Source organism: Otolemur garnettii, unplaced genomic scaffold (assembly GCF_000181295.1).
Source record: "Otolemur garnettii isolate 467f Iridium unplaced genomic scaffold, OtoGar3 scaffold00002, whole genome shotgun sequence".
NCBI classification, from domain to species: Eukaryota; Metazoa; Chordata; class Mammalia; order Primates; family Galagidae; genus Otolemur; species Otolemur garnettii.
In genome coordinates, this window is record NW_003852397.1 from 12,234,004 (window position 1) to 12,257,278 (window position 23,275).

The window sequence follows — 23,275 nt, forward strand, 5'->3', positions numbered from 1 at the left end:
AGGACAAAGCGTGAAATGGTTGACAATGCAGAAATCAGTGAATTGAAAAGGTAAAATGAACATTGTTAGAATTTAGGGTTCAGATGGCTATATAGATTGCAAAGAAAATCTGGCTAATACATAAAGTTCTCTAGGCCTAGGAAAATAGCTCAGCAAGTGAAACTTTAGAAGTAATAACTGCACCAAGAGTTAATAAATCTTTTAACTGTACAGTAATTAACAGTTCCTAACTCTAATCAGAGATGTTGACCCATTTATTTCAGATTTTTGCTTAAATAGCTAAATATACTTGTCCATTCATTTTCACAGATTTTGCAGCATCCCTACAGCCCTCTAGTACAGAGAATACAAGTATTTATCCTGTACATCTTCATACAGTAGCTGCTAAACAACAAAACTATCACTACTAGTAATTCAATTGTGCTATCTTGTATTACTTGTGTTGATACTTTGTCATAAACTTTTTGGTGTTCTTTTTAAAACACCACACTGTTGTAGGAAAAGAATCTAAGTAGCACTCATAGAATGCAGGATAAATTAATGCTTCCAAAAGTCTAAGGGAAGCTCCTTGTGAATAGACCAATGAGGGCAGAGTTAACATAAGTGCAGTACACAAGGATGGGGTATAGACAAGTTTTCCACTCAAAACAGTATTTTATTTAAGGGTTAAATATGTGGTGTTTCAGTTGCCACAAAAAAACTGTACTGGTTGTATAGGAAAAATTATGTTCATGAATATGCAGTTGGGCTTTTTTATTTACCATTTTTTTCAAGCAAAAAATCTTGGAAGGTTTGGTGCCTATTATCTTTTTTTTTTTTTTAATTTTCAGGATGATGAAACAGTGGTTGATAATGGTTACTGCAGTCATTTGATAACTTTAATGATTTCCCAACCTTTAATTAACCTAGACAACACAGAACTTGTAATTTATTTTTATTTTTTGGTGAAAACAAGAAATACAGTAGTGACATATTTTTTCTTCAAGCACATAGGAGAAGACAAAAGTACTCATGATCCTCATTTAGTTTGACAGAGCAATTCTACTAGTAGTTACAATTGGTTAGGAACATAAATGTCAAGTACATTATTCTAGGACACAAAATGTCAAGTAAGATCACAGTTATATTTTTTCTTTTTGAGATTACTTTCACAAGACAAAGTAACAAAATCTTCGGACTACTCAAAGATGACATTTAAATTATATTGGTAAGATCTATATTTGAACAGAGACCAGAACCAGTTAATATATTAATGAATAGTCACTGAAGTCTTCATACAGCACAAGATACAGATTCGATATTTTTGCACATGTTCTCAGTTACAAGCAAAAAGCGAGCCTGTAAACACCAATTTTGCCAGTAGGCTGAAATGAAGAAAGGAATAGGATTTACTCAAAAACACTGAAATATGGAGCATATACTATTAATCTTCCACATACATAAAGGTCACTCCTAGAATAATAAAAACATCCAGACTCACATTTTTGTTTACAAAAATCTACTTGTGAATTCAAGGAGTTAGGAAAAATTGGAGGAAACCCCTCCTCCAAGCATACTAAACCCCAGCCCCTTAGAGTCTCCTCCTGTACCCTGGGAAGCACCTCAGAGGCCTCCCCTCCCCTCCCTGATCCTGCAGGGTTTCAGTCTTTCCTGTAGCCTTTCCATGCCAAATCCACACAGCCTCATTTCTGCTTCTGGACATTTACTCACCCTTCTCCACTGCTTGTGTTAAGACCTCCTAAACCATCAGGTAGCTTAGGACAAGGCTTCCAAACAGAAAAAAGGGTAAGAGTGGACAATCATAACCACCACACATTCTCACAACTAAGATGGCCCTGACAATGCAGTTGTTCCACCTCCTGGAACTTGTCCCAGAATCCAGACAGATGCCACTCATACCTTTACCCGCTTAAAGGAGGCTTGAGATCTCCCCCAGTGCAGACTGCAGCCTGCTTCGTCATTTATCAGGATAGACACAGGGAAGGAAATGCAGAAGCTGAAGACCGAGAGCAGACACAGCTGGCAGCAGGATGGAGGCCAATAGGATATCAGGGCAGTAATAGTACAGAGGAAAGAGTCACCTGAAAAATGCTAACCTGGGGTCATTTCTAAGCAGTCCAAGGCCCCCAAAAAAGAATTTCTGTCTTTAGAACAGCAGAGTAAAGCTAAGTTTTGATTACTTTAGCTCACATCCTGCTCAGGGCCTATCCTGAAGCCCTTCTTTCTCTTTCCCTATTCTCAAACTAAAGGTTAAGAAACACACGTTTTGGTAAAATGACTAAGGAAAAAAGGCAAGGATGTCAAAATTAGCTTTAAAAAACACTGCCTATAACTAAATAATTAACCTATAGGTCTCCCTTTGAAACTTTCAGACCTTGCTAAAGTGGAGGAATGAGGGCAGTAAGAGATCTGGAGTCTATTTTAGGGCACATTTCTCTCTCTAGACACAAAGAGAGCAAATTAAACAAGAAGCCTGCTTTACCAGTTTTGTTTGCTATGTCTGAGCTGTAACTGCTTTGTAGAAAGAAAAGGAGGGAGAAAGAGGTGTAACAACCCTACATTCCAGAAACACTTCTTCCTCAATTCCCCCACTTTGGCAAAAGCAATTAGGAGTGGGCTTTATACCACAGGGGGGCCTTCATACTCACCAGCAGTGGGTCATGATGCAGAATAACCAATGGTACAGGAAGACCTACATGATAACATAGAACACTTCTCATCTGTTATCTCATTCATGCCTAGCAGTCACCCACCAACCACCTGCTTGTTCTACCACAAAACCAGCAGGGTGGGTGGCACAGCTCCAAGAAGGCAGCTGGGATCCAGTTAATGGTAGCCTGGAATGTCCAATTTGGGTTGATGGCTGGGTTGGGATATCAGTTTCATCTGGCAGTGGTCAGACTCAATGTTAAGCTCAAGGGTATCAGGAGCACAGCCAGCATAAATATAAAGCCCAGGTAGTTATCTGTAAAGATGTTTCAAGCTTCCTTGTGGTAGACCACCACTTAAAACCAGGGAGAAGACCAGAATCACAAACAGGGGCCAAGCCATGCAAAGAAAGGCAGTACTGTACAGTGTATCTACAGCTTCATGTGCTTGGCAGAGAAGCAGGAGGCCATGCGCCTGGAACAGCTTCAAACATGTTACTACTATGCAGAACAGCATGAAGGTCCAGAGAAGAACACAGGCATGTAAGCAACAATCTTGCAATTGATTACTGAAGATTTAGAAGAACCAAAAGACAAAATAATCCATAGTATGAAGAGAAAGCAGACAGAAGACTGCATGCAGTTGGCCAAGCATAGGCCCAAGAGGAGATGGTAAGGAAACTTGTGCAGAACCTTCTCACAGGGCAGAGGTTAGCCAGACTGGAACCTGAAGGACCTGGGGCTCTCCACTGGCTGCCTTGGTGGGCCTCGAATTCCTCTACGGGGCCCTTCACCCATCAGGTAGTACTGCAGGGGATTTGGCCACAATTCTCCCTTGATAATCTCAGCAATTCTGTCGAATTCTAGGAGGCTGTGATCCGAGAACCAGTTGAAGAAACTGGGGATAGTGTTCCCTTCCCGGTTCCTGTGGATATGGGCCTGAGGGTCTTGGCCCCGGTGCCAGCGGATTGGAGTGGAAAGGGACACCACCCGGCCAGAGGATCTGCGCTCATATTCCTTGACAAGCCCCTCATTTCGGAAGTAGGGATTGCTCTGAAAGATGAATTTGAATTTGCAGCCTGCTCTGGGGTGTTTAAGCTCCTCCACCTCCAAGTTGATCATGTACCTCATCACATCTTCATCTTGGCCACTGATCATAGGTGACAGCTGGGGGTGGTTTCGAAAGGCAGTGACCCAGAAACATGGGATATTTTGGATAATGAAACTTCTGCGCTGCATATGGAGCCTTCGCATTCGGCCAAACTTGCGCTCCAGCTGAAGGAAGGCCCTGTCGGCCTGGGCATTTACGTTTGACAGCTCTTGATCAATGGCCTCCAGCGAGTCCATGCAGTTATTGATCTTCGGGGCCCTGGGGCGCGTCTCCTCTTTCGCTCCTCCTACCACCTTTTTCTCTCTCTGTGTCACCTTCTTTTCCTCCATGACTGCCCCTGCTTCTCCCTCCTTTTGCTCTGCCGCTGAGATGGCGCACTTTTTAGTCGTCACTTCCTTGGCTTTCTTCCCAGGCATCATCTGAGACCCCAAGCCCCCTGCGCCACAGGCTTCTAGAGGCTTCTGCCCAGCAGGGCCGCGGGGCTCTCCACGCTGACATCCATTTTTCTGGCTGTCGTCAGCTGCCAGGGAGGGAGAGGCTGCTTCCAGGCTTTTCGTAGAAGGCAGAGCATCCTCCTGCCCGGCTTTGGTGGCTGCACCGCCGCGCCTGCCAGCAACTCGGATGCGGAATGCAAGGCCACAGTCCACGGGATCCTGGCCTGCATCTTCCTCTGCAGCCGTATCCAAAATGCCCCCATCTGCATTCGCCATCGCCTGTGTCACCTCGGTTTCCTCGCGGGGCCCCTGGCACTGGTTTAGGTCCAGATCTTCGGGAGCATGGTCGGGACTAGCGAGGCCGCTGGTTTTAGCGAGAGGGAGCTTGTTGCCCCCGTCCAGGCCGCTCATTTTGGTAGAAATCAGCCTAGCGGGAGAAGGAGCGTTCCGTGTCCTCTGCAGCAGCCGCACTCTGCCAAATGCTCTAGCACCACCCCTCTTTTCCACTCCGGCGGGCGCTACCATGGCAACAGGTGACGTCAGGCAGTAGCGTCTGATCATCGCGCGAGATCTCGCCTTGCCGGTGACTGCTTATCAGTCAAGCGTATTCCTTTGTCTTCTTGTTAGAAAATTTTTTGCGTTTTTTGATCCTGGAAAAGAAATTTGACTCTCGTAAATGGATGTAGACCAGACTCGAACACGTGAGAACTGTGTTAATGTGTATTTTTAGGCCTTTCAATGAATTTCCAAGGCACCTAAGCTATTGTGTCTTAAAATATTTATTTAAAAATAAGAAAGGTTAGTCATTGTCTATTTAAGTCAGCTTAAATAGCTATGGCTTCTCACGAATAGGAAAGTGGATTCACCAACTCACAGACCTTGCTTCTTTAAGGTATGGATTCATGGCTATTAGCGAAGAACGGAGATGAGCAGATTTTTAGAGAGCCAGGAAATGTTACTGAGTTCAAAGTGTGATTTTTAAAAAATTAGCAGCCGAAAGGAGAACGCCTCTCATAACTAACAAGACATAATGAAGGATTATCTAAATCTGCACTACAGATTTTAAAATTTATGTGTTTTGGCTAACATCTGTGAAGAAATTGGACAATATTGGCTTTTAACTATTAGGAGTAGCAAAATGTTTTCCCTTACTGAGAGGTGACTGAACTGGCGTGCACAAATTTATCCCTTAAAAATTACTGAAAGAAATATGATCTCAATAGGTTTTAATTTCTAACATGATGCACGTTATATGCTGCATTTCCTCAGGTTACAATCTTAATCTGAAAGTACTTCCTGCTTCATAATTTCTGTGGGCGTGAAACCAGCAAAATTTGCCAAAATTTGTTCCTGTGGTAATTAACTGCAGGAAAGAAGAATTAATCAGCAATTTGCAGGCATCTAAGCTATTGTCTCTTAAAATATTTTCTTTATAACAGGTTATTGTCTCTTTGAATTACCTCATAAAATTCATTTGATAGTGATATCACTACTGTGTATTGGTTTTTTGCAGTATGAGGAATATAGTGTTAATTCTTAGAAAAAGGCAAGACCAAGGGAAATTTACATTGTGTCTATTTATGCTTAACGTCTTAAAATTTTATATTAGAATAAACAAATAGTTATAACTCCTTGTGACAGAAACTCCATTTTGAGCACCAGAGATTATGATCATTTTCAAATAAAGTCTCAAGTAAAGATTTAGAGATAGGGATTTAAAAAAACGCAGCACTGTATACCGAGATTTCGAGTAGACCCGGTTTGCCGATGGGCAGTGGCAGACGATACAGAGAAACCGCCTGTAACGCATCTTTTTTTTTTTTTAAAGCCTAGCCTTCTCAAGGACATTCAAGGACAGTGTGTCCAGATTGCCAGCTAATCAGTTATCCCGCAAAAACCTTGATTCACTCAACAGATAGCAAGGATTTTTCTCTCCTTCTTTCCCTTTCTCTTAAAAAAATCTTCTTTTTGCATTTGTGGGGTGAAATCAATCTTTTGATGTATCTTTTTGTTAAACAAGTAAATGGTGTGCTAAATGATTGACTTTGTGTTATTCTTTGACACTTCTCTGCTTTATTTCTGTTCTTAAAGAATGGTTGCACTGTTAAAGGAATAACTTTCTTGGATTATAACCTGAGACAAGATGAAGAGGAAGAGAAACAGCAAATGCTGAATGCAAGCTCCTTCGCCATACAGGGGGGAAAAGTTTGCTGTGATAAAACTTTGTAGAAAATTATGAAATTCCATGTGAACTCTTTTATGTGTGTACCAAAATTTTTAAAGATTTATATCTCTACTACACAAAACATCCTCGTCTCTAACTTTGATTATTTTTGTTACCTGAATCATTTTTCATTCATAACAGCCTACCCATTCTCTAAAACTCACTTTAGTACAGTGGCTCACACCTGTAACTCCAGGATCTTGGGAGGCCAAGGCAAGTGGAGCACTTGAGAATAAGTTTGAGACTAGCCTCGGCAACATACTGAGATACCATCTCTACAAAAAATAATTAGCAAAACATGATGGCATGTGCCTATCATCCTAGCTACTTGGGAGGCTGAAGCAGGAGGATCACTTGAACCCAGGAGTTTAAGAGGCTATAATGAGCTATGATCACCTCACTGCACTCTAGCTTGGGTGACAGAGGGAGACTCTGTTTCTTAAATAAATAAAATAAATTTTAAAAATGTAAGTTCACATCTATTATACTCAGCATTGTATATATTTTATTTTATTTTTTGGGACAGAGTCTCAAGCTGTCACCCTGGGTAGAGTGCCATGGCATCATAGCTCACAGCAACCTCCAACTCTTGGTCTCAAGCTACCCTTTTTGCCTCAGTTTTCTAATTTTAGTAGAGATGAGGTCTCACTTCTGGTCAGGCTGGTCTCAAACTCATGAGCTCAAGCTGTCCACCAGCTTTGGCCTCCCAGAGTGCTAGGATTACAGGCATGAGCCACCTCACCTGACCTGTGCTCAGCATTTTAAATACATTGTTTTACAGACAAGGACCCAAGAAGCACAGACAAGTTAATTTGCTCATGGCTGCACATATATTAATTGGCAAATTAATTTGTTGTCTCTAAGCATATCTAAACATGCTTAGAAAAGGTGCAGTAAAAATAGTCTTATAAATCTTATTATAAATCTAATGTGGTGCATCATTGATCAAAATGTTTCATAATGAATGACCACATTTATCTATCCTCTACTTTTTAACTTTCTTGGTTGTTTCATGGTCAGTCTCCTCACCCTAGTTAGATAACAACGGCTACATGGCATATTCTTCCTTAGCATCTTCTGTAGGCTCAATGACTATCTCATTAAATTTAAATGCTTTTTCCAACCTGAATAATATGTCTATGGCAGTCTTTCAGTTTAAGTTGGGTGGATATATATTGTAACTATGAGTCATATTTTACATTTTTATGCACAATACAGCCTGTTCTATTGGAAACTGGCAATACTTATTGCACAGAAAAAAATACATTAGTAACTTATGACCCAATGGAAAAATGTTCCTGGAAAAATAACATGAAAATCTATGCAGTAATTTTCATTTGCCAGGAAATACGAATTTTAAAAGAAGTTCAGACAAATTAATATAGTCAAATAGAAAATAATTTTACTAAAGTACATGGTAAAGATTAGAAAATTTATGACGTATCCCCTATTGTTACTCTTTTGAATAGCAATTTGTTTTTCAGAATGATATATTCATTATAGCTTACATTTATTTAGTACTTTCTATCTGCCACTTTCATACACTTAACTGTTTGTTATCTCATTTAATCCTCAAAAGAGCCTTAGAAGGCAATAATATTATGATCCCCACTTTGCCTTATCTGAATCCAGATAATCTGACCCAAGAGCCTGGACACTCATTCATCATACTACATAGTATACGCAACCCTCTACACATATAAAATGAGAGGACACTTTTTTTAAAATGAGAATGACCATCCCAATTTAAATCTTTATTTCCCCATACCCTAGTCTTAGTCATTTCAGGTTGCATAACAAAACACATGGAGTATATGGCTTATAAACACAAAAATGTATTTCTCACAGTTTTGGAGGCAGGGAAAACTAATGTTAAGGGACCGGCAGATTTGGTATCTTGTGAGGCCCCACTTCCTGGTTCATAGACAACAGGTTTTGTTTTGTTTTTTTGCTGGGTCCTCACATGGCAAAAAGGTCCAGGGATCTCTCTGTGGTTTCTTTTATAATAGCAGTAATGTCATTAAGACTGTAACCTAGGGCCTTTTCCAAGGGCACTAATCACCTCTAGAAGCCTCTACCTTCAAATACTCTCACTCTGGGCCTAAAGTTTCAACATATTAATTTGGGGATGAACACAAACATTTGGTCTATAGCCTTTCCCCTCCCCCAAATATAAAATTAGTGATGATTTTTGGACAAGTGCCAAGTTACTAAACAGAGAAACAAGAATTTGTGATCTTTTGTTTCCATGCCCTAATAGTTCTGAAATCATTAGATATAATATTCCTTTTTATAAAAAAGTTTTATTACTCCTTTTTTTCCTTGAAATTCACAGTATGTCAGACATAATTTTTTAAAAATTAATATAACATCTTAGTTGTAATTTAAATGAGTTATATGATAGTAATTAAAGTAATTTTTGAAATATCTATTTCAAAATATAAATGCTTTGGCATCCCTACACTTTATAACACAATAAAGTAATTAGAAAGTTATACCTATAGAATCACCAGTGTATGTAACTATTAATGCAGTCTAAAATAGGTGTCTTATACTATAAATGCTTACCACAATGGGAAGATTTTCTGAAATGAACAGCTTTATGATAAAATTCTGGAAAGAAAGTACAAAATTTCCTCAATTTTGTACTCTGTATTCTAAGACACACTTTTTTTTTTCACATTTTAACATCTCTGAAATAACTATCCATGATATAATCAATGGCATCTTACAACTGCTATCAGCAGAACAGCAGTCAGGCTGTATATGTCACTGTCTGAGCTTTATATGTCACTGTCTGATTTGGTTGTTAGTCTTGCTGGCATGATTGGATAACTGCAATCTATCTCTTGATATTTCCATCAGTAAACTCAGTAAGAGTTATTTGAGGAAGAAAAATGAGTCTTATTTGTCCCGAAATTCTTCTGTTGATACCTTCTGGTAAGATCAAGCAAACTCCTGTATCAAAACTTACATAATGGTGGCCACTTGCTACTAGTGCCTTAGGAAAAAAAAAAAAAGTCCCAGAACACTCTTATAAGTGGTAGGATATTCTATAAAGAAATATTATCAATGAATTAAGAAAAAACTCAGAAACATAAATGAAAGATGTATGAAAGTAATTCATTGATTACCACCTCAGGAATCTTTGTAGTATCACATCAGACCTATGCTTAACTGATTACTCAACATGTACATTTATAACAAATTTTTCTTGAAATTCAATACTAACAATATGTCATTACAATGAAATTTGCTTATAGAAATACTATTATAATGTTATTCAGGAACATTAGTACTTTTTAATGTTCACAGGAAAATAATTTTCAAGATTTATATTACTGAAACTGGAAGGATTATACAAATGAATAAGATAGCACTGTTAATACATGATTCATTATTTCTACTGGTAATAATTAACAATAATCAAATAATATCAGTATTTCTATAGCACTTATCATATGCCAGGCATAATTCTAAGCTCTTACGTATGTTAATTCATTTAACCTTAAAAAGATCTCAAGACGTGGCTACTACTATGTATTATCATCACATCTATTTTACAGATGAGGAAAATCAGGCCCATGTATATTAAGAAACTTGCCCATACACACAGCTAAGTGGTCGATTTGTCAAGCCCACATAATCTGACCCAGAGCCTCTCTTTTAAAATATAATAAATTCCCAAATGTCAACATTAAACTTTGTATTACTTTGCAAAAAAGAAAGAAAGAAATATCATCATTAAAATTACTCAAGGCACAAGCCAGGCACAAAGGTTTATGTCTGTAATCCCAGCACTTTGGAATGCTGAGACAGGAGGATCACTTGAGGAAAAGAATGTAAGACCAGTCTGAGGTGTGGTGGTGCAAGCCTGTAATCACAGCAGGCTCAGGTAAGTGGATTCCTGGAGCCCAAGAGTTTTGGGGCTGCGGTGAGCTATGATCACATCACTGTTCTCTGTCCTGGAGAACAGTGACCCTGTCTTAAAAAAAAAAAAAAAAAAGCTTCAAGGTACAGAGGACAATACTATTTGAGAAAAGAATTTTGAGTCAAGAAGTGATTATTATATTATTCTCAATGGGAAAACAGACTACTGAAACAATTTATTTCACTCATAATTTACTTTATGTATGCTCATGATATATAATAAAAATATATGTTTATGGTCCAAAAATCTTTCAAAAAGTATAGAATAACAGTTCTAAGAATTAGAAAGCTTTGTGTCAGAATTCAATTAACAATTATTTTCATTCTTATGTTAAGTAATGGTGTATTTTACAATCAATAGTTTTAGGAATAGATAAAATAAGAAATTGCTTTAAATGCAGCACCTATTTAAAAAGTGAAAATTTGGTTTCCCTTTTTATATGTGAAATATAGTCAGTCATAGCCAATCTGCCACATAACAGTACTTCAGTGGACAATGAACCACATATATGACAGTGGTCTCATAAGATTATAATGGAGCTAAAGAATTGTTATTGTGTAGGGAGATGGTAACCTTCATACTGTTGTAGTGCAATTCATTATTCTTTAGTTGGTGATACTGGTATAAACAAACCCACTTCACTGATAGTGTACAAAGATATAGCACATACATATACAGCACACAAAATGGGATAAAATTGTTACTAGTTTATATATTTACTATTTTGTGTAATTATTTTAGAGGGTGTGCTCTTTCTACTTATTAAAAAAATTAACTATAAAATAGCCTCAGGCAGGTCCATCAGGAGATATTCCAGAAGGCATTGCTGTCACAGAAGATGACAACCTGTGCTATTGCCCCTAAAGATCTGCCAGTGAGGGCAGCGCCCATGGCTCAAAGGAGTAGGGCCTTGGCCCCATATACCAGAGGTGGTGGGTTCAAAACCAGCCCCGGCCAAAAAAGAAAACAAAAAAAGACCTGCCAGTGAAACAAGATGTAGAGGTGGAAGACAATGATATTAATGATCCTGAACCTGACATGTGTGTTTGTGTCTTAGTTTTTAACAAAAAAAAAAGTTTTTGAAGTAAAAAAAAATTAAAGTTGGAAAAAAGCTTATAGAATAAGGACATAAATAAAATACTTTTGTACAGCTGTGTGATGTTACTTTAAGCTAATGTTATCACAAAAGAGTCAAAAAGTTTACAACATTAGAAGTTTATAAAGTAAAAAAGTTACAATAAGCTAAGGTTAATATTGAAGAAAAATATTTTAAAATTACATTACTAAAGCCTAGGTGCACAGTGTTTATAGTCTACATTAGAGTACAGTAATGTCTTAGGCCTTCACAGTCACTCACTACTCACTGATTCACCCCTAGCAATCTCCAGTCTATTCACGGTAAGTGCCCTATAGAAGTGTGCCATTTTTTTTTATCTTTTATACTGTATTTTTGCTGTGTTTTATGTTTAGATATATTTGGTTACATAAATACTTACCATTGTTCCTCTTGCCTACAGAATCCAGTACAATAACATGTTGTATAGGCTTGTAGCCTAGGAGCTATACCATACTAAACTGTAGTAAGTTGTACAGTTGAGCACTCTATGAGGTTGGCACAATGACAAAATCAACTAAAGATGCATTTCTCAGAACTTATCCCCTTTGTCAAGTGATACATGACTGTAGTGCTATGTTCCAGGCTTAAATAATAATGGATTTTTTTTCACCCCCAGTAGAGTGCCATGGTGTCACAGCTCACAGCAACCTCCAGCTCTTGGGCTTAAGTGATTCTCTTGCCTTAGCCTTCCAAGCAGCTGGGACTATAGGCACCCGCCACAACGCCTGGCTATTTTTTGTTGCTGTTGTTGCAGTTTGGCCAGGGCCAGGATTGAACCCACCACCCTCAGTATATGGGGCCAATGCCCTACTCACTGAGCCACAGGTGCTACCCAATGGATTTAATCTACATGAATGTTTAGAGCTGGATATTTAATATATGGCACCATCTTTCACATTGCAGGACACCTAACATACCTAATGCTGTTAATGAAGCCAGCTGCCGCCTCATTCATTGTAATAATCAAAATTACTCCTCCAAATTTCCCACACCCCACCCCTCCTTGGGAGTGGCACACACATTGAGAACAGAATGGTTATAGCTGTGGTAATCCCATTCCTGGTCACTAGAGGGAGGAAGTGCTCTTTAAGATTATAATGTGATCCTAATTTGCTTTTGCAGTTTAAGTTGCTCTAAAGAAAATATTTATGGGAATTATAGACCATATGTTAACTAAAGGAACTATGGCATGGTTTTTCAACATAAATTTGGTACTCTATGTATTACTAAAATTGAATCATAATCTTTATTTAGGCTATCACTGTTACAAAATTAAAATTTTCTCAGGCTTTAGTTATGATGGTTTCCAGTGATAATACTTGGCAAAAGAAAATCTCATAATGCCCTGCTTTCCTCAAGCATAAGGGAAACAAAATACAAGGTCCTTGACCTGAAAAACCTTATACCTTTGTAAGCTGGTTAAAGACACACTTTGAAATGAGTCATATTTGGCCCTAAATCCTAGTTTTGATACTTACTGTTTGACTTGGACAAGTCAATTCATATCTACAAGCCACAATTTCCTCATATGTAAAATGAATATAATAAAACTTAATTTACAGGACTATCATGAAGATGAAATATCTGTGAAGTGTTTAACACAATGAGCTTTCAATAAAAAGAAGCTAACTTGCTCCTTATTATTAAGCTTACTTACATTAAATAGACAATATTGCAGGCAGTAAAAAAATCAGTGTCACATTCTGTTATGCAACCGTTAAATGAAATTCAGGAACAAAAGCTATCCATGTAGAACGAAGCAACAATGAAGAGCTTTGTGGAAGAAGAGTTGAATTGATCCAAGCCGGATACGATTTGAATAATCTAAGACTTGAAACAGTTATTTCTAGTCATATGGTATTTCGCTTTTAGGGGGGGAAAGTTTATTGCTAGAACTAAAGTGCCTCACTACATTCTTCCACATAATAATCACTTTAAAGTGATTATAAAAAGTTATTAAAATTATATTTTAAAAAGTATTATAAAATACTTTTAAGAAAAAAATTCTCTTTGTAAAAGATATGCTTTTAATAGTAGATTTCCTCAAAGTCACTTTCTAAGTGAGAGATAGAGTCTGGTTTTCAAACCAAGTTTGTCTGACCTCAAAATCTTTGTTAATAATGGATCAACACATTTAGTTCATCAATATTGGATCAAGGCTAGAACATAATCACTGTCTGAAATCACATTCCAATTAAACATCTAACATGCTAAGAAATGTGACATACAGAGATGGAAATGACACAATCTAGGCTCTGACAGAGTTTGTAGTTTAGTAAAGACGACCTAAATACAGACAAATAGAAAACAAAAGTGTCTTGGAAAAAGAAAATTACTCTGGAGAAATAAGAGTATTGATACATAAAATGATGATAAACAACCTTACCCTTGACAATTTGGTGAAAGGATTCACCAAAATTGGTCCAAAAGTCAGAGAAGTTTGGCCATTAGATAAAATGTTTGACTACACTTAGCCAGGCATTGTGGTAGGAACCCATATTCCCAGCTACTTGGAAGGCTAAGGCAAGAGGGTCCCTTGAGCCTGAGAGTTTCAGGTTGCAGTGAGCTAGGATAACACTACTGTACTAAAACCTAGGGTGAGACTCTGTCTCAAATAAATAAAATTATACAACAGTAAAAACTAGAAAATAAAATTTTAAAAGCCAGCAATTTTTAACCACAGAGAAAGAGAAGCCAAAAGATTGGAGATAGAGTTCTGGTATTTATTGAAGTATAATTTACTTATGCTAGAATGTATGGATCTTAAGTATACAATTTGACAAGTTCTGACAAATGGATATATCTGTTATCATCATCCAAATTAAGATATGGAGAACTACTCCACCCTTAAAAAAAATTTTTCAGGTCTGTCTCACCTTCTCTTCATCATGACAGCAACCCACTTCCAACTCTTTGGAAGTGCTCTACACTTTCCCTTTGTTCTTAAATAAAATTTCTGTTACCCTGAAAAACAAAATTTCAGAAATAGCATGAGAAATAGCATGTTTAATTTTTGCAGGTATTTTATATGATTTGAGACATTCATCCAGAAGTCTAGAGTCACACTGTCGTAGGAAATTTAAAATTTACTAGTAGCCAGTAAACTATGGAAAAAACAGGAAAATTAATTTTATTAATACATGTAAGCCAAGGTCAAAAATACTATCAACATGCAACTGAGATATTTTACATTTTTTCCATATTAAGTCTTTAAAATCCAGTGTGCATTTTACACTGACAGCAGATCTCAATTTATACTAGCCATATTTCAAGTACTCAATGGCCACTGGTGGCTAAATGCTACTATATTGGACAGCACATGTCTGGAGTCTAACTCATCTCCAGTGTAATAATCATATACAAAATACAAGTATAATACAATATACAAAAATGAAGTATAAAAAGTTTACCCAAAATGCTCTGCTAAAAATGGCAATTGAAAGATTAGTGTATGGACCTTTTCTAATTACTGAGAAATTGTGCTGTTACTTAGAAATGGCTTTACTAATATTTTTGACATCATTTTTACAAATACCTTCAAAACCATTTCTTCTTTCCATTGTCTCATTAAGATAATGAGCACTAGGTTTTTTCTCCTACATCTGGCTTGTTCTGTCATTCAGTAATTATTTATCTGTTGATAACTGTTTATAAAACTATGCTATGCAAAACTATGCAATGCAGTGAAGGATGTAAAATAACACTCCATTTCTACTTTCACAAAGTTTTCGAACTAGTGAGAGAAAAAGTAAAAATGTGAAAATGTGTCCCTGTATTTTATTTCCTAAATTACTCCAATTATTTGTTTGCATATCATTCCTTCCCCAATTAACAATGAAGGGAATGGAATTTATCATCTTTCCAAGGCAACATCTGTGGAGTTCACTATAATGAAAAATTACGTATTATTTTATAGAACAGAGGTCCCTACAAAGTATACAAAGAACATCTTATCTTTCCTATGCTGGTCAGAAAGACAACAAGGCATAGGAGTTACCAAGGGCAGGCTTTGAAAGACATGACAGAATAGTGAGAAGTTTGAAGAAAAGAATGACACATTTTTACAGATGATGAAGTATGGGAAGAGTACATATCATAGGTATTCCCTGCATGTTTGGTTATTAAATACATAAACAACTTACAGGAAAGAGCCTGGATGACTAATATCATTTATGCAGATAGAATGGGAGTATTTGAGGACATGAAGGGGTGGTGGTAGTATATTAAGCTACATAGTGAATAGTGACATCACCATCAGGCATCTGTAATTCTTAACATTTTAAAGCAAAGTAACAGCAGTTACTTCCCTACAGTGGAAGGCACAGGTCTGGAACCCATTTCTTGCCTTTGGGATAGTCTATTGTGTTCATTTAAGAACTTGAATGATTCCATAATCTGTCATTAACTTGAACAATTTTACTGAAGCATATTTTAGGGCAGGGTAAGAAACAAGCACTCTAGCAGAATGACGTGCTTTTATTTTACCATCATGCATAAAGGAAGACAAATATGCCAATGATACACTTCCAATTTGTCAGAGCAACTTCACATTATTTTTGTAATTTAGGAAAAACTATACACCATTTACTAAATTGTTACCAATGCAAATTACCAAGTAGAACAATCCAATCAAGCCACATACATTTTTGTAGATTATTTTTCCACAAAGACAACAATTTGACAAGCCTGACAAAGACCAAGCTATGTTTCTAAGAATATAGCTTAACAAAAATAAGAACAAGTTGAAAACTATTATGAATATTCATGCCTCTATATTGTACTGGAAAGTAAGATTGTCCTTTTCAATGTTACCAAGTGAAAGCAAAAGAAAGCTTGCACTGCTCGATTTCACCAATAATCAGAAAATAACAAGATTTTACTAAATACTAGTAAAAGGGCACATATTAATCTTCTACATAAACTAGGTCACATAAAAATGAGAGAGAAAACCAAATTGCACTGTTTGTGTTTCTTTAAAGAACCCTTGCTTACGCAACCATTTTTAATACTGCAACTCCCTTCAATTCCCCTACAGTAACCCTGAGAGGTACTTCTCCCATCACCACTAATAAATAACCCTTTCTTGAAAGCTCTTAGCCAAGTCTTCCTTCTAGACCCAATTTTTACCTGGCTTATTTCTGTCTTTAACCTCTTGTTTAGTTTCCCCCCTCCTCATGGCACCCACCGCAACCTCTTTAGTTCTTCCAACAATTATAAACTATATCTAACCTTTTATTCCATCTTTTCTTTCCCCTTAAAAGCCTCTAGGAGTTGCTAGAGGCTTAAGAGTTGGAAAGAGAGAAGAGGGGGACAAAAAGACCTCTTAAAAGAGTCTTTTTTACAGGATAACCTGTTTCTGGAAATGACAGAGTTGAAATAAACTAAAAAGCTTGCTATTGCAGAGGTTTGTGAACTATCACTTTCTTTTTTAAAGAGGTAGGAAGAAAAGAGGGAGAAAGGGACCTTGGCAGCAGCCAAGGGGGTTTAAGAGTAGGCATAATCCAGAGCAGATAGCAAAACATGACAAGAGGTTCAGGAAGAGCAATGGAGTAGCATATATCACTCAGAACAAGTGGCCCACCACTGCTTTCCCTTAATGTAATTAACGCTTAGTAACTGTCCACAGGCCACATGCCTGTACTGAAAAAAGTTAGCAAAGTCAGTAGAATGAGTTCCTAGATAAAGCCAGGCATCCAGGTGATAGTAACCAAACCAGAGGCCCTGGGAACAAAAAAGGATTCAAGCAGTGCAGATAAAGCAGTACAATCTACAGCATCATTTGCTTGGCTCAGAAGTGGTGTGGACCATGGCCACACAGTATGTGACAGTAATATTAAGCAAGAAGGCCATGTGGAAGTGGAGAAGAATGCCCGTGACTGCAAATCTTAAGATTGAGGGACATAAACATCCAGGAGAGAGGGTGCAGAAATGTCAGCAAAAAAAAAAAAGTGGGAGGCATACCAGTTGCTGTTGCCCAAGCACAGGTCCAGCAGCAGGTGGTAGGGGACCTTGTGCAGAAATACTCCAAAGGGCAGGGGTTAACCAGACTGGAACCCAAAGGGCCTAGGGATCTCCACTGGCTCTCTTATTGGGCGACGTCTGGCTCTACGGACTCCTTCACGCAACAGGTAGTACTGCAGTGGATTTGGCCACAGGTCCTCTTTGATAATCTCAGCAATTTTATCAGACTCCGGAAGGCTGTGATCTGAAAACCAGGTGAAGAAGCTGCAGACGAGGTCTTGGTTTCTGCGAATGAACGACTGGGGTTCATGTCCCCTGCGCCAGATGATTGGAGTGGAAAGAGACACCACACGGCCGGAGGATCTGACCTCATATTCCTTGACAATCAGCTTGTTTCTGAAGTAGGGGTTTCTTCGGAAGAAGAACTTGAACTTGCAGCCAGTCCTGGGGTGTCTGAGTTCCTTCACCTCCAAATTGGTTATGTACCTTAACATCTCTGCGTCTTGGCCCCTAATCATGGGGGACAACTGGGGATGGTTACGAAAGGCAGTCATCCAAAAGCCAGGGATATTCTGAATGATGTAGTTCCTCCGCTCCAAGTAGTGTCGACGCATCCGCCCGAACTTGTGCTCCAATTGCTGGAAAGCCCTGTCAGCCTGAGCATTCACAGTGTCCAGTTCCAGCTGGATGGCCTCCAGGGGGTCCATGCGGAGGGCCGCATTCAGAGGCCAGGGCCCTGCCTCCTCCTTCACCTCCTCTACCACTCGATTTTCCTCCACCGCTTCTACTTCTTCACCTACTGGCTTCTGCTCCACCTCCATGGCATCTTCCGCCGCCGCTGCCGCCGCCGCCTCCTCTGACGGAGCAGCCCTCTGCTCCCCGCCCACTGCTGGGAGGGTGGCGCACTTTCCAGACTTCACGTCCTCACCCTTCGGCCCCGCCATCGCCTCAGACCACGACCCCTCTGCGCCACAGCTTTTTAGGGCCTTTTCTTGCCACTGAAAGCCATTTGTTATGGTGTCAGTTGCGGCTTCCAGGCCTTCTGTGGGAGGCGGAGTCTCCTCCTGCCCAGCTCTGATAGCTACGTGGCCGCCACCCTCACCGACTCGGACCCCGGGAATATAGACACAGTGTGCAGGATCCCGGGGTACGCCCGCCTCCGAAAGCTGGGGCGGTGGGAGCGCGACAGCCGCCAAACTTCCCTCACCCGTCTCCGCCATCACCTGCGTCTCCTCGGTTTCGTCGCGAAGCCTCAGGTACTGATGTGGGTCAGGCTCTCTTGGGGCACCGTCGAAAATAGTGAGGCTGTGGGTTTGGGGGAGAGGAGTCCTCTCGACCCCATCCAGGCTGCTCATGCTGACACCAATCTGCCCAACAGTAAGTTAACGTTTGCTTTCCTCACAGAAGCGGCGGCCGGAGGTAACTGTCGCGAGGCACCGCCCACCCTCCAGTCTCGCAGAGTCTCCGTGGCGTTGACGTCAGAGCTGCGATCTCACCGTATCGCGAGAACTCGCTGCGACCGAGCACTGCTTCTGTTGTTGCTGGCTACCTTAGTGCAGGGTCTTAGTTTTAGTTTTGTGAATTAAACCTGCAACACCGGTAATTTTATCTGCATAAATAAATGTAGGTCGTCCTCAGAAACTAAGAAGTTGACGACCCTTTTGCAATCCTTCTGGAAACTACCACCAGCATGTAAACTAGAGCAATTGCAGGGATCACAGTCCTAGTGTCGAAAAAATGTTTTCTGGTTTTCATTTTTTTTGGAGCCAGGGAAGTAAATCTGTTTCCTGTTACTCCATATGGCTAGGAGCAAAAATCATCTCTTTATCTTTAAGTTGAATGAGAAGATATTTTCCTTTTTTTAAAGTAAAACTCCCATGACAGTTCTAGCCTCTATCATTACTGTAAGAAAAAACTCAGAAGCTTTTCACTGCTGACGTGATGCATATTATTCATTGCTGATCCTCAATTTATAATCTGCATAAGAGTCTGCACTGCACAATACTACAAGAATTAAGCTAGGATCAATTTGCTAGATTGTTACATGCCCCCTCACTACAAGAAGAAATAACTATTTCTACCCCTGTAAACGTATTTGGTTCTACACAATAGGAAACTTTGTCTCTAAAAAATATCTATCCATGGCAGTAAGATAATAGAGTTGATTTGAAAGACATCTCCGCGTTTCTAATTGTTTTGGTTTGCTGACTTGTTTTATCTTAGAGCACGTTCCAAAGTATCAGAGACATATTGGGGTGAGGGGCACCCACCATTATTTTATATGGGAAATCTGTTTAAAATAGATACCCAAAATGGCCTTGAAAAAGGAAACAGCGTGCAGCTGATTGACTTAAGGTGTAAAAGAGGTGGGGGTTTTTGTTTTTGTTTTTAAATATGAACTGCTTCATGAATTTGCGTGTCATCCTTGCGCAGGGGCCATGCTAATCTTCTCTGTATCGTTCCAATTTTAGTATATGTGCTGCCACAGCAAGCACATAATCTTTTTTTGTTTGTTTGTTTGATTAGCGTGTGTAATAGGCTGATGACCCCAAAGATGTCCATATCCTAATCTTCATAATCTACTATTTGGCTAAAAGGACTTTGCAGATATGAATAAATTAAGGATATGGAGATGGAAGATTATCCTGGATTATCCAGGCAGGCCCTGTGGAATTGCAACAGTCCTTATAAGAGGGAGGCAGGAATGTCAGAAAAGATATGATGATCAAAACAGAGGTGAGAGAAAAAGAAGGGAGGGAGAGAGGCAAAACAGATGCTATGTGCTGGCTTTGAAGAAAGAGGAAGGAGCTATGATCCTAAGAATGAAAGCAGCTTCTAGATTCTAGAAGCTGGAAAAGTGAAGAAGTGCAGTCTCCCCTAGAGCCTTTAAAGTAATGTATCCCTGCTGACACTAAAAAAAAAAAAAAAAGTGTCCTTTTAAGCTATTAAGTATTTGTAGTAATTTATTACAGAAGCAATATGACATCAATGCACCTTGGGTTAAGGTTTAATTGCATCTATGCATGCTTCAAGTTGTTCTAGCACCAGGTTCTTCAGCCTTACCCATTGCTTCTCAGGAGGTACTGGTCAAAAGCTGTGATTGATCACAGCTTGTATCTCTCTTTTAATATTTAGATCAGAAATATACTTAGGAAATTAACACAGAAAGATAAAATTAAAGTCCATACTAGCACAAAAGATATTTGAGAAGATTATGAACTGCAGGAGGACAAGGTCAGAGTTTTGTTTATCTCTGTTTACCTAGTACCTAGCATGCTGCCTTGTACAGTACTCAATAGATTATTAAATTGTTAAAAATAATTTTTAAAAGGAGCAAATTAACAGAATACAGTTTTTCCTGCTTGCAAGTTGGTGCTTACAGAAGAGAAGTGAGAGGCATATGGATTGTCATTCTACTCCGCATATGCCACTAGCAAACTAGAGGCTCTATTGTGTACAGCAGTGTTTTTCAGTCTTCTGCAGCACACTTAAATTATGTTGATCAAAAAAAAAATAGTATACTTACTGTGCTTGAACTTCTTTTGAATGTAATCAATGATCTTTAAAAATTTTTGCAGCATACCTAAGATTCTCTCACAGCACATAGTTGAAAATCACTGGTATACAGTAACAAAATCCTAATCAGGAGAATGAACCTTTTCGTTTTTTTCCTGATGATTGTCTTAATAAGTTTTTCTTTTCTCTGGCTTTATTGTAAGACTAACAGTATATAATACATAGAGTGTACAGAACTAAAAGAATGTTTAGAAGTAAAAATATTATTATAGAATTTTTTTTTTGAGACAGAGTCTCACTTTGTGGCCCTCAGTAGAGTGCCATGGCATCATAGCTCATAGCAACTGCAAACTCTTGAGCTCAAGAGATTATCTTGCCTTGGCCTCCCCAGTAGCTAGGAGAAAGCAGAAAGCTGGCTATATTTTAGAGATGGGGTCTCGCTCTTGCTCAGGCTAGTCTCAATCTCCTGAGCTCAGGCAATCCACCCACCTCTGCCTCCCAGAGTGCTAGGATTACAGGCAAGAGCCATGGCACCCAGCTAGAAATTTAGAACTCATCAATTTATTAGCATTAAATTGCTTTAAGTATATGCATTAAAATTTTAAGTGTAACCTCTTACATATAATGAATAGCAAATACAGTTTCTCTTATGATTAACTTTATAACTTTTTTCTCTAGCTTACTTTATTATAAGACTACAATATATAATACATAGAACATACAAAATATATGTTGATTGACACTTATGTCATTGGTAAGGCTTCCACTCCATAATAGGCTGTTAGTAGTTCAGATTTGGGGGAGTCGAAAGTTATACAGGAATTTTGGTAAGTATTATTGTCTTTATTGTGCCATAAGGCAGTATTTTATACATTTAGTCATCTTACAGTAAAAACATTTTATGTACAACTTTAAAGTAACTGCTGCATGGATAGCTCAAACTCAAAAAATGGACTATAATTTTAAAGTCCTCTGAGTTGTAAGATACATTAATTGGAGAATAGTTTCTCTGTAGAAAACAGTAAAAATGATAACATTTCCCAGGCTACCCCAACACGACCATTTAAACCAAATAGTAACTGAATATGTTATACATTTAAAATATGATTTGAATTCTGGGATCCAGGGGAAACGTTAGTTTTACTTATTGAAACAGTTATGTTTTTCTTAAAATTGAGTTATGTAAACTGAAATTTCTATTAATTTCCCTGTTACTCCTGATTTATGTCTCATTATTTTTCTTTAGGCTAGTCAGTTTCTGTGTGAACTTCAGTTCTATATGAATAAATATATAAAGTTAATCATAAGAGAAACTGTATTTGCTATTCATTATATGGAAGGGGTTATACTTAAAATTTTAATGCATATACATAAAGCAATTTAATGGCAATAAATTGATGAGTTTTAAATTTATGTCTCATTATTTTTCTTTAGGCAAGTTTTAGCTGTTCCTCCTAAAGGACAGGTACCATACATATCATTTTAATCTGCTTGATAAAGTACCTATTCCTATATGGGTACCCAAATCATGAAATCTTTGGCTGGTAGTAAACCATACCCATAATTTTGGGCAAACCCAGAATTTAATAAATTATAACCCACAAGATATATGTGGACTATCACCAAACATCTTCCCCTAGTGGCTTGATGAGAAACCAGGAGGAATTAGGAATAAACTGATAAAATGAACAAGTGGATCAAGGAATAAAAGCCAAGCGAATTCTGAGAACAGAGGACAAGAATGTCTAGTCAGGATTTAAGCATAGAACTGAAGTTCACATAGCAAAAGGATGTTGCCTCAAGGATCAGGAGTTAAGTTGGCAGTCAGAGCCCCTAGTGCAAGGTGATAAAGTAAGCAGCAGTTAGGGACAAAGACCGGATTAAGCAAGAGAAATCAGGGCCTAGAAAGTTTTTCACACCACATGAAAACTAAACAGACCATGTAGTTTTAATTTTCCTAACATAGTTTGTTCCAGGATTCTCAGTATAGAATCTCTAGGAATTAAGGCAAGAAGACAACGCCTTAATGAAGTTCTTTATACAGGAATTTGTGACTGTGTGGGAGCTCAACACCCCTAACCACTGCATTCTTCAAGCATCAACTTACTTCTTCTTGCATCGGAGTCTTTTCTCAAAATAGTACTTTATTTTTTCTTTGATTTATTTATTTTTAATGTAAATACCAACTTGAACCAGGTGGATTACTTTTCCCTGAAAAGTATTCTTCACAAGTTTCTCCCCCTGGCGGTGTCTGCTGTCGGTAAACTCCATCAATGTCTGATTGTTTGCTCAGATCTTCATTTTATTACTACTCACTTTGGAAAAATATCAGC

At 38.4% G+C, this 23,275-nt stretch overlaps 2 protein-coding genes and 1 non-coding gene across 4 annotated transcripts; all 3 read right to left on the reverse strand.

The window, feature by feature from the left end:
• Positions 1 to 924: 924 nt before the first annotated feature.
• TSPYL4 (TSPY like 4) lies at positions 925 to 17,487 on the reverse strand. Of its 2 annotated transcripts, none has more exons than XM_003781607.3 (2): positions 17,427 to 17,487; positions 925 to 4,843 (listed from the first exon to the last, which is right to left on the reverse strand). In XM_003781607.3, exon 2 carries the CDS (start codon positions 4,752 to 4,754, stop codon positions 3,360 to 3,362), a length of 1,395 nt encoding a protein of 464 aa, XP_003781655.2. In that variant the 5' UTR covers positions 4,755 to 4,843; positions 17,427 to 17,487; the 3' UTR covers positions 925 to 3,359. The 2 variants fall into 2 exon arrangements, with proteins under 2 accessions (XP_003781655.2, XP_023369055.1); XM_023513287.1 differs by lacking the exon at positions 17,427 to 17,487 and adding an exon at positions 14,342 to 14,413.
• TSPYL1 (TSPY like 1) lies at positions 15,921 to 19,546 on the reverse strand. Its single transcript, XM_003781608.3, has one exon. The coding sequence runs from the start codon at positions 18,779 to 18,781 to the stop codon at positions 17,504 to 17,506; it is 1,278 nt and encodes a 425-aa protein (XP_003781656.1). The 5' UTR covers positions 18,782 to 19,546; the 3' UTR covers positions 15,921 to 17,503.
• Positions 19,547 to 19,814: 268 nt separating this feature from the next.
• LOC111725886 lies at positions 19,815 to 19,921 on the reverse strand. Its single transcript, XR_002773832.1, has one exon. It is a non-coding gene; the product is annotated as a U6 spliceosomal RNA (small nuclear RNA).
• Positions 19,922 to 23,275: the final 3,354 nt, after the last annotated feature.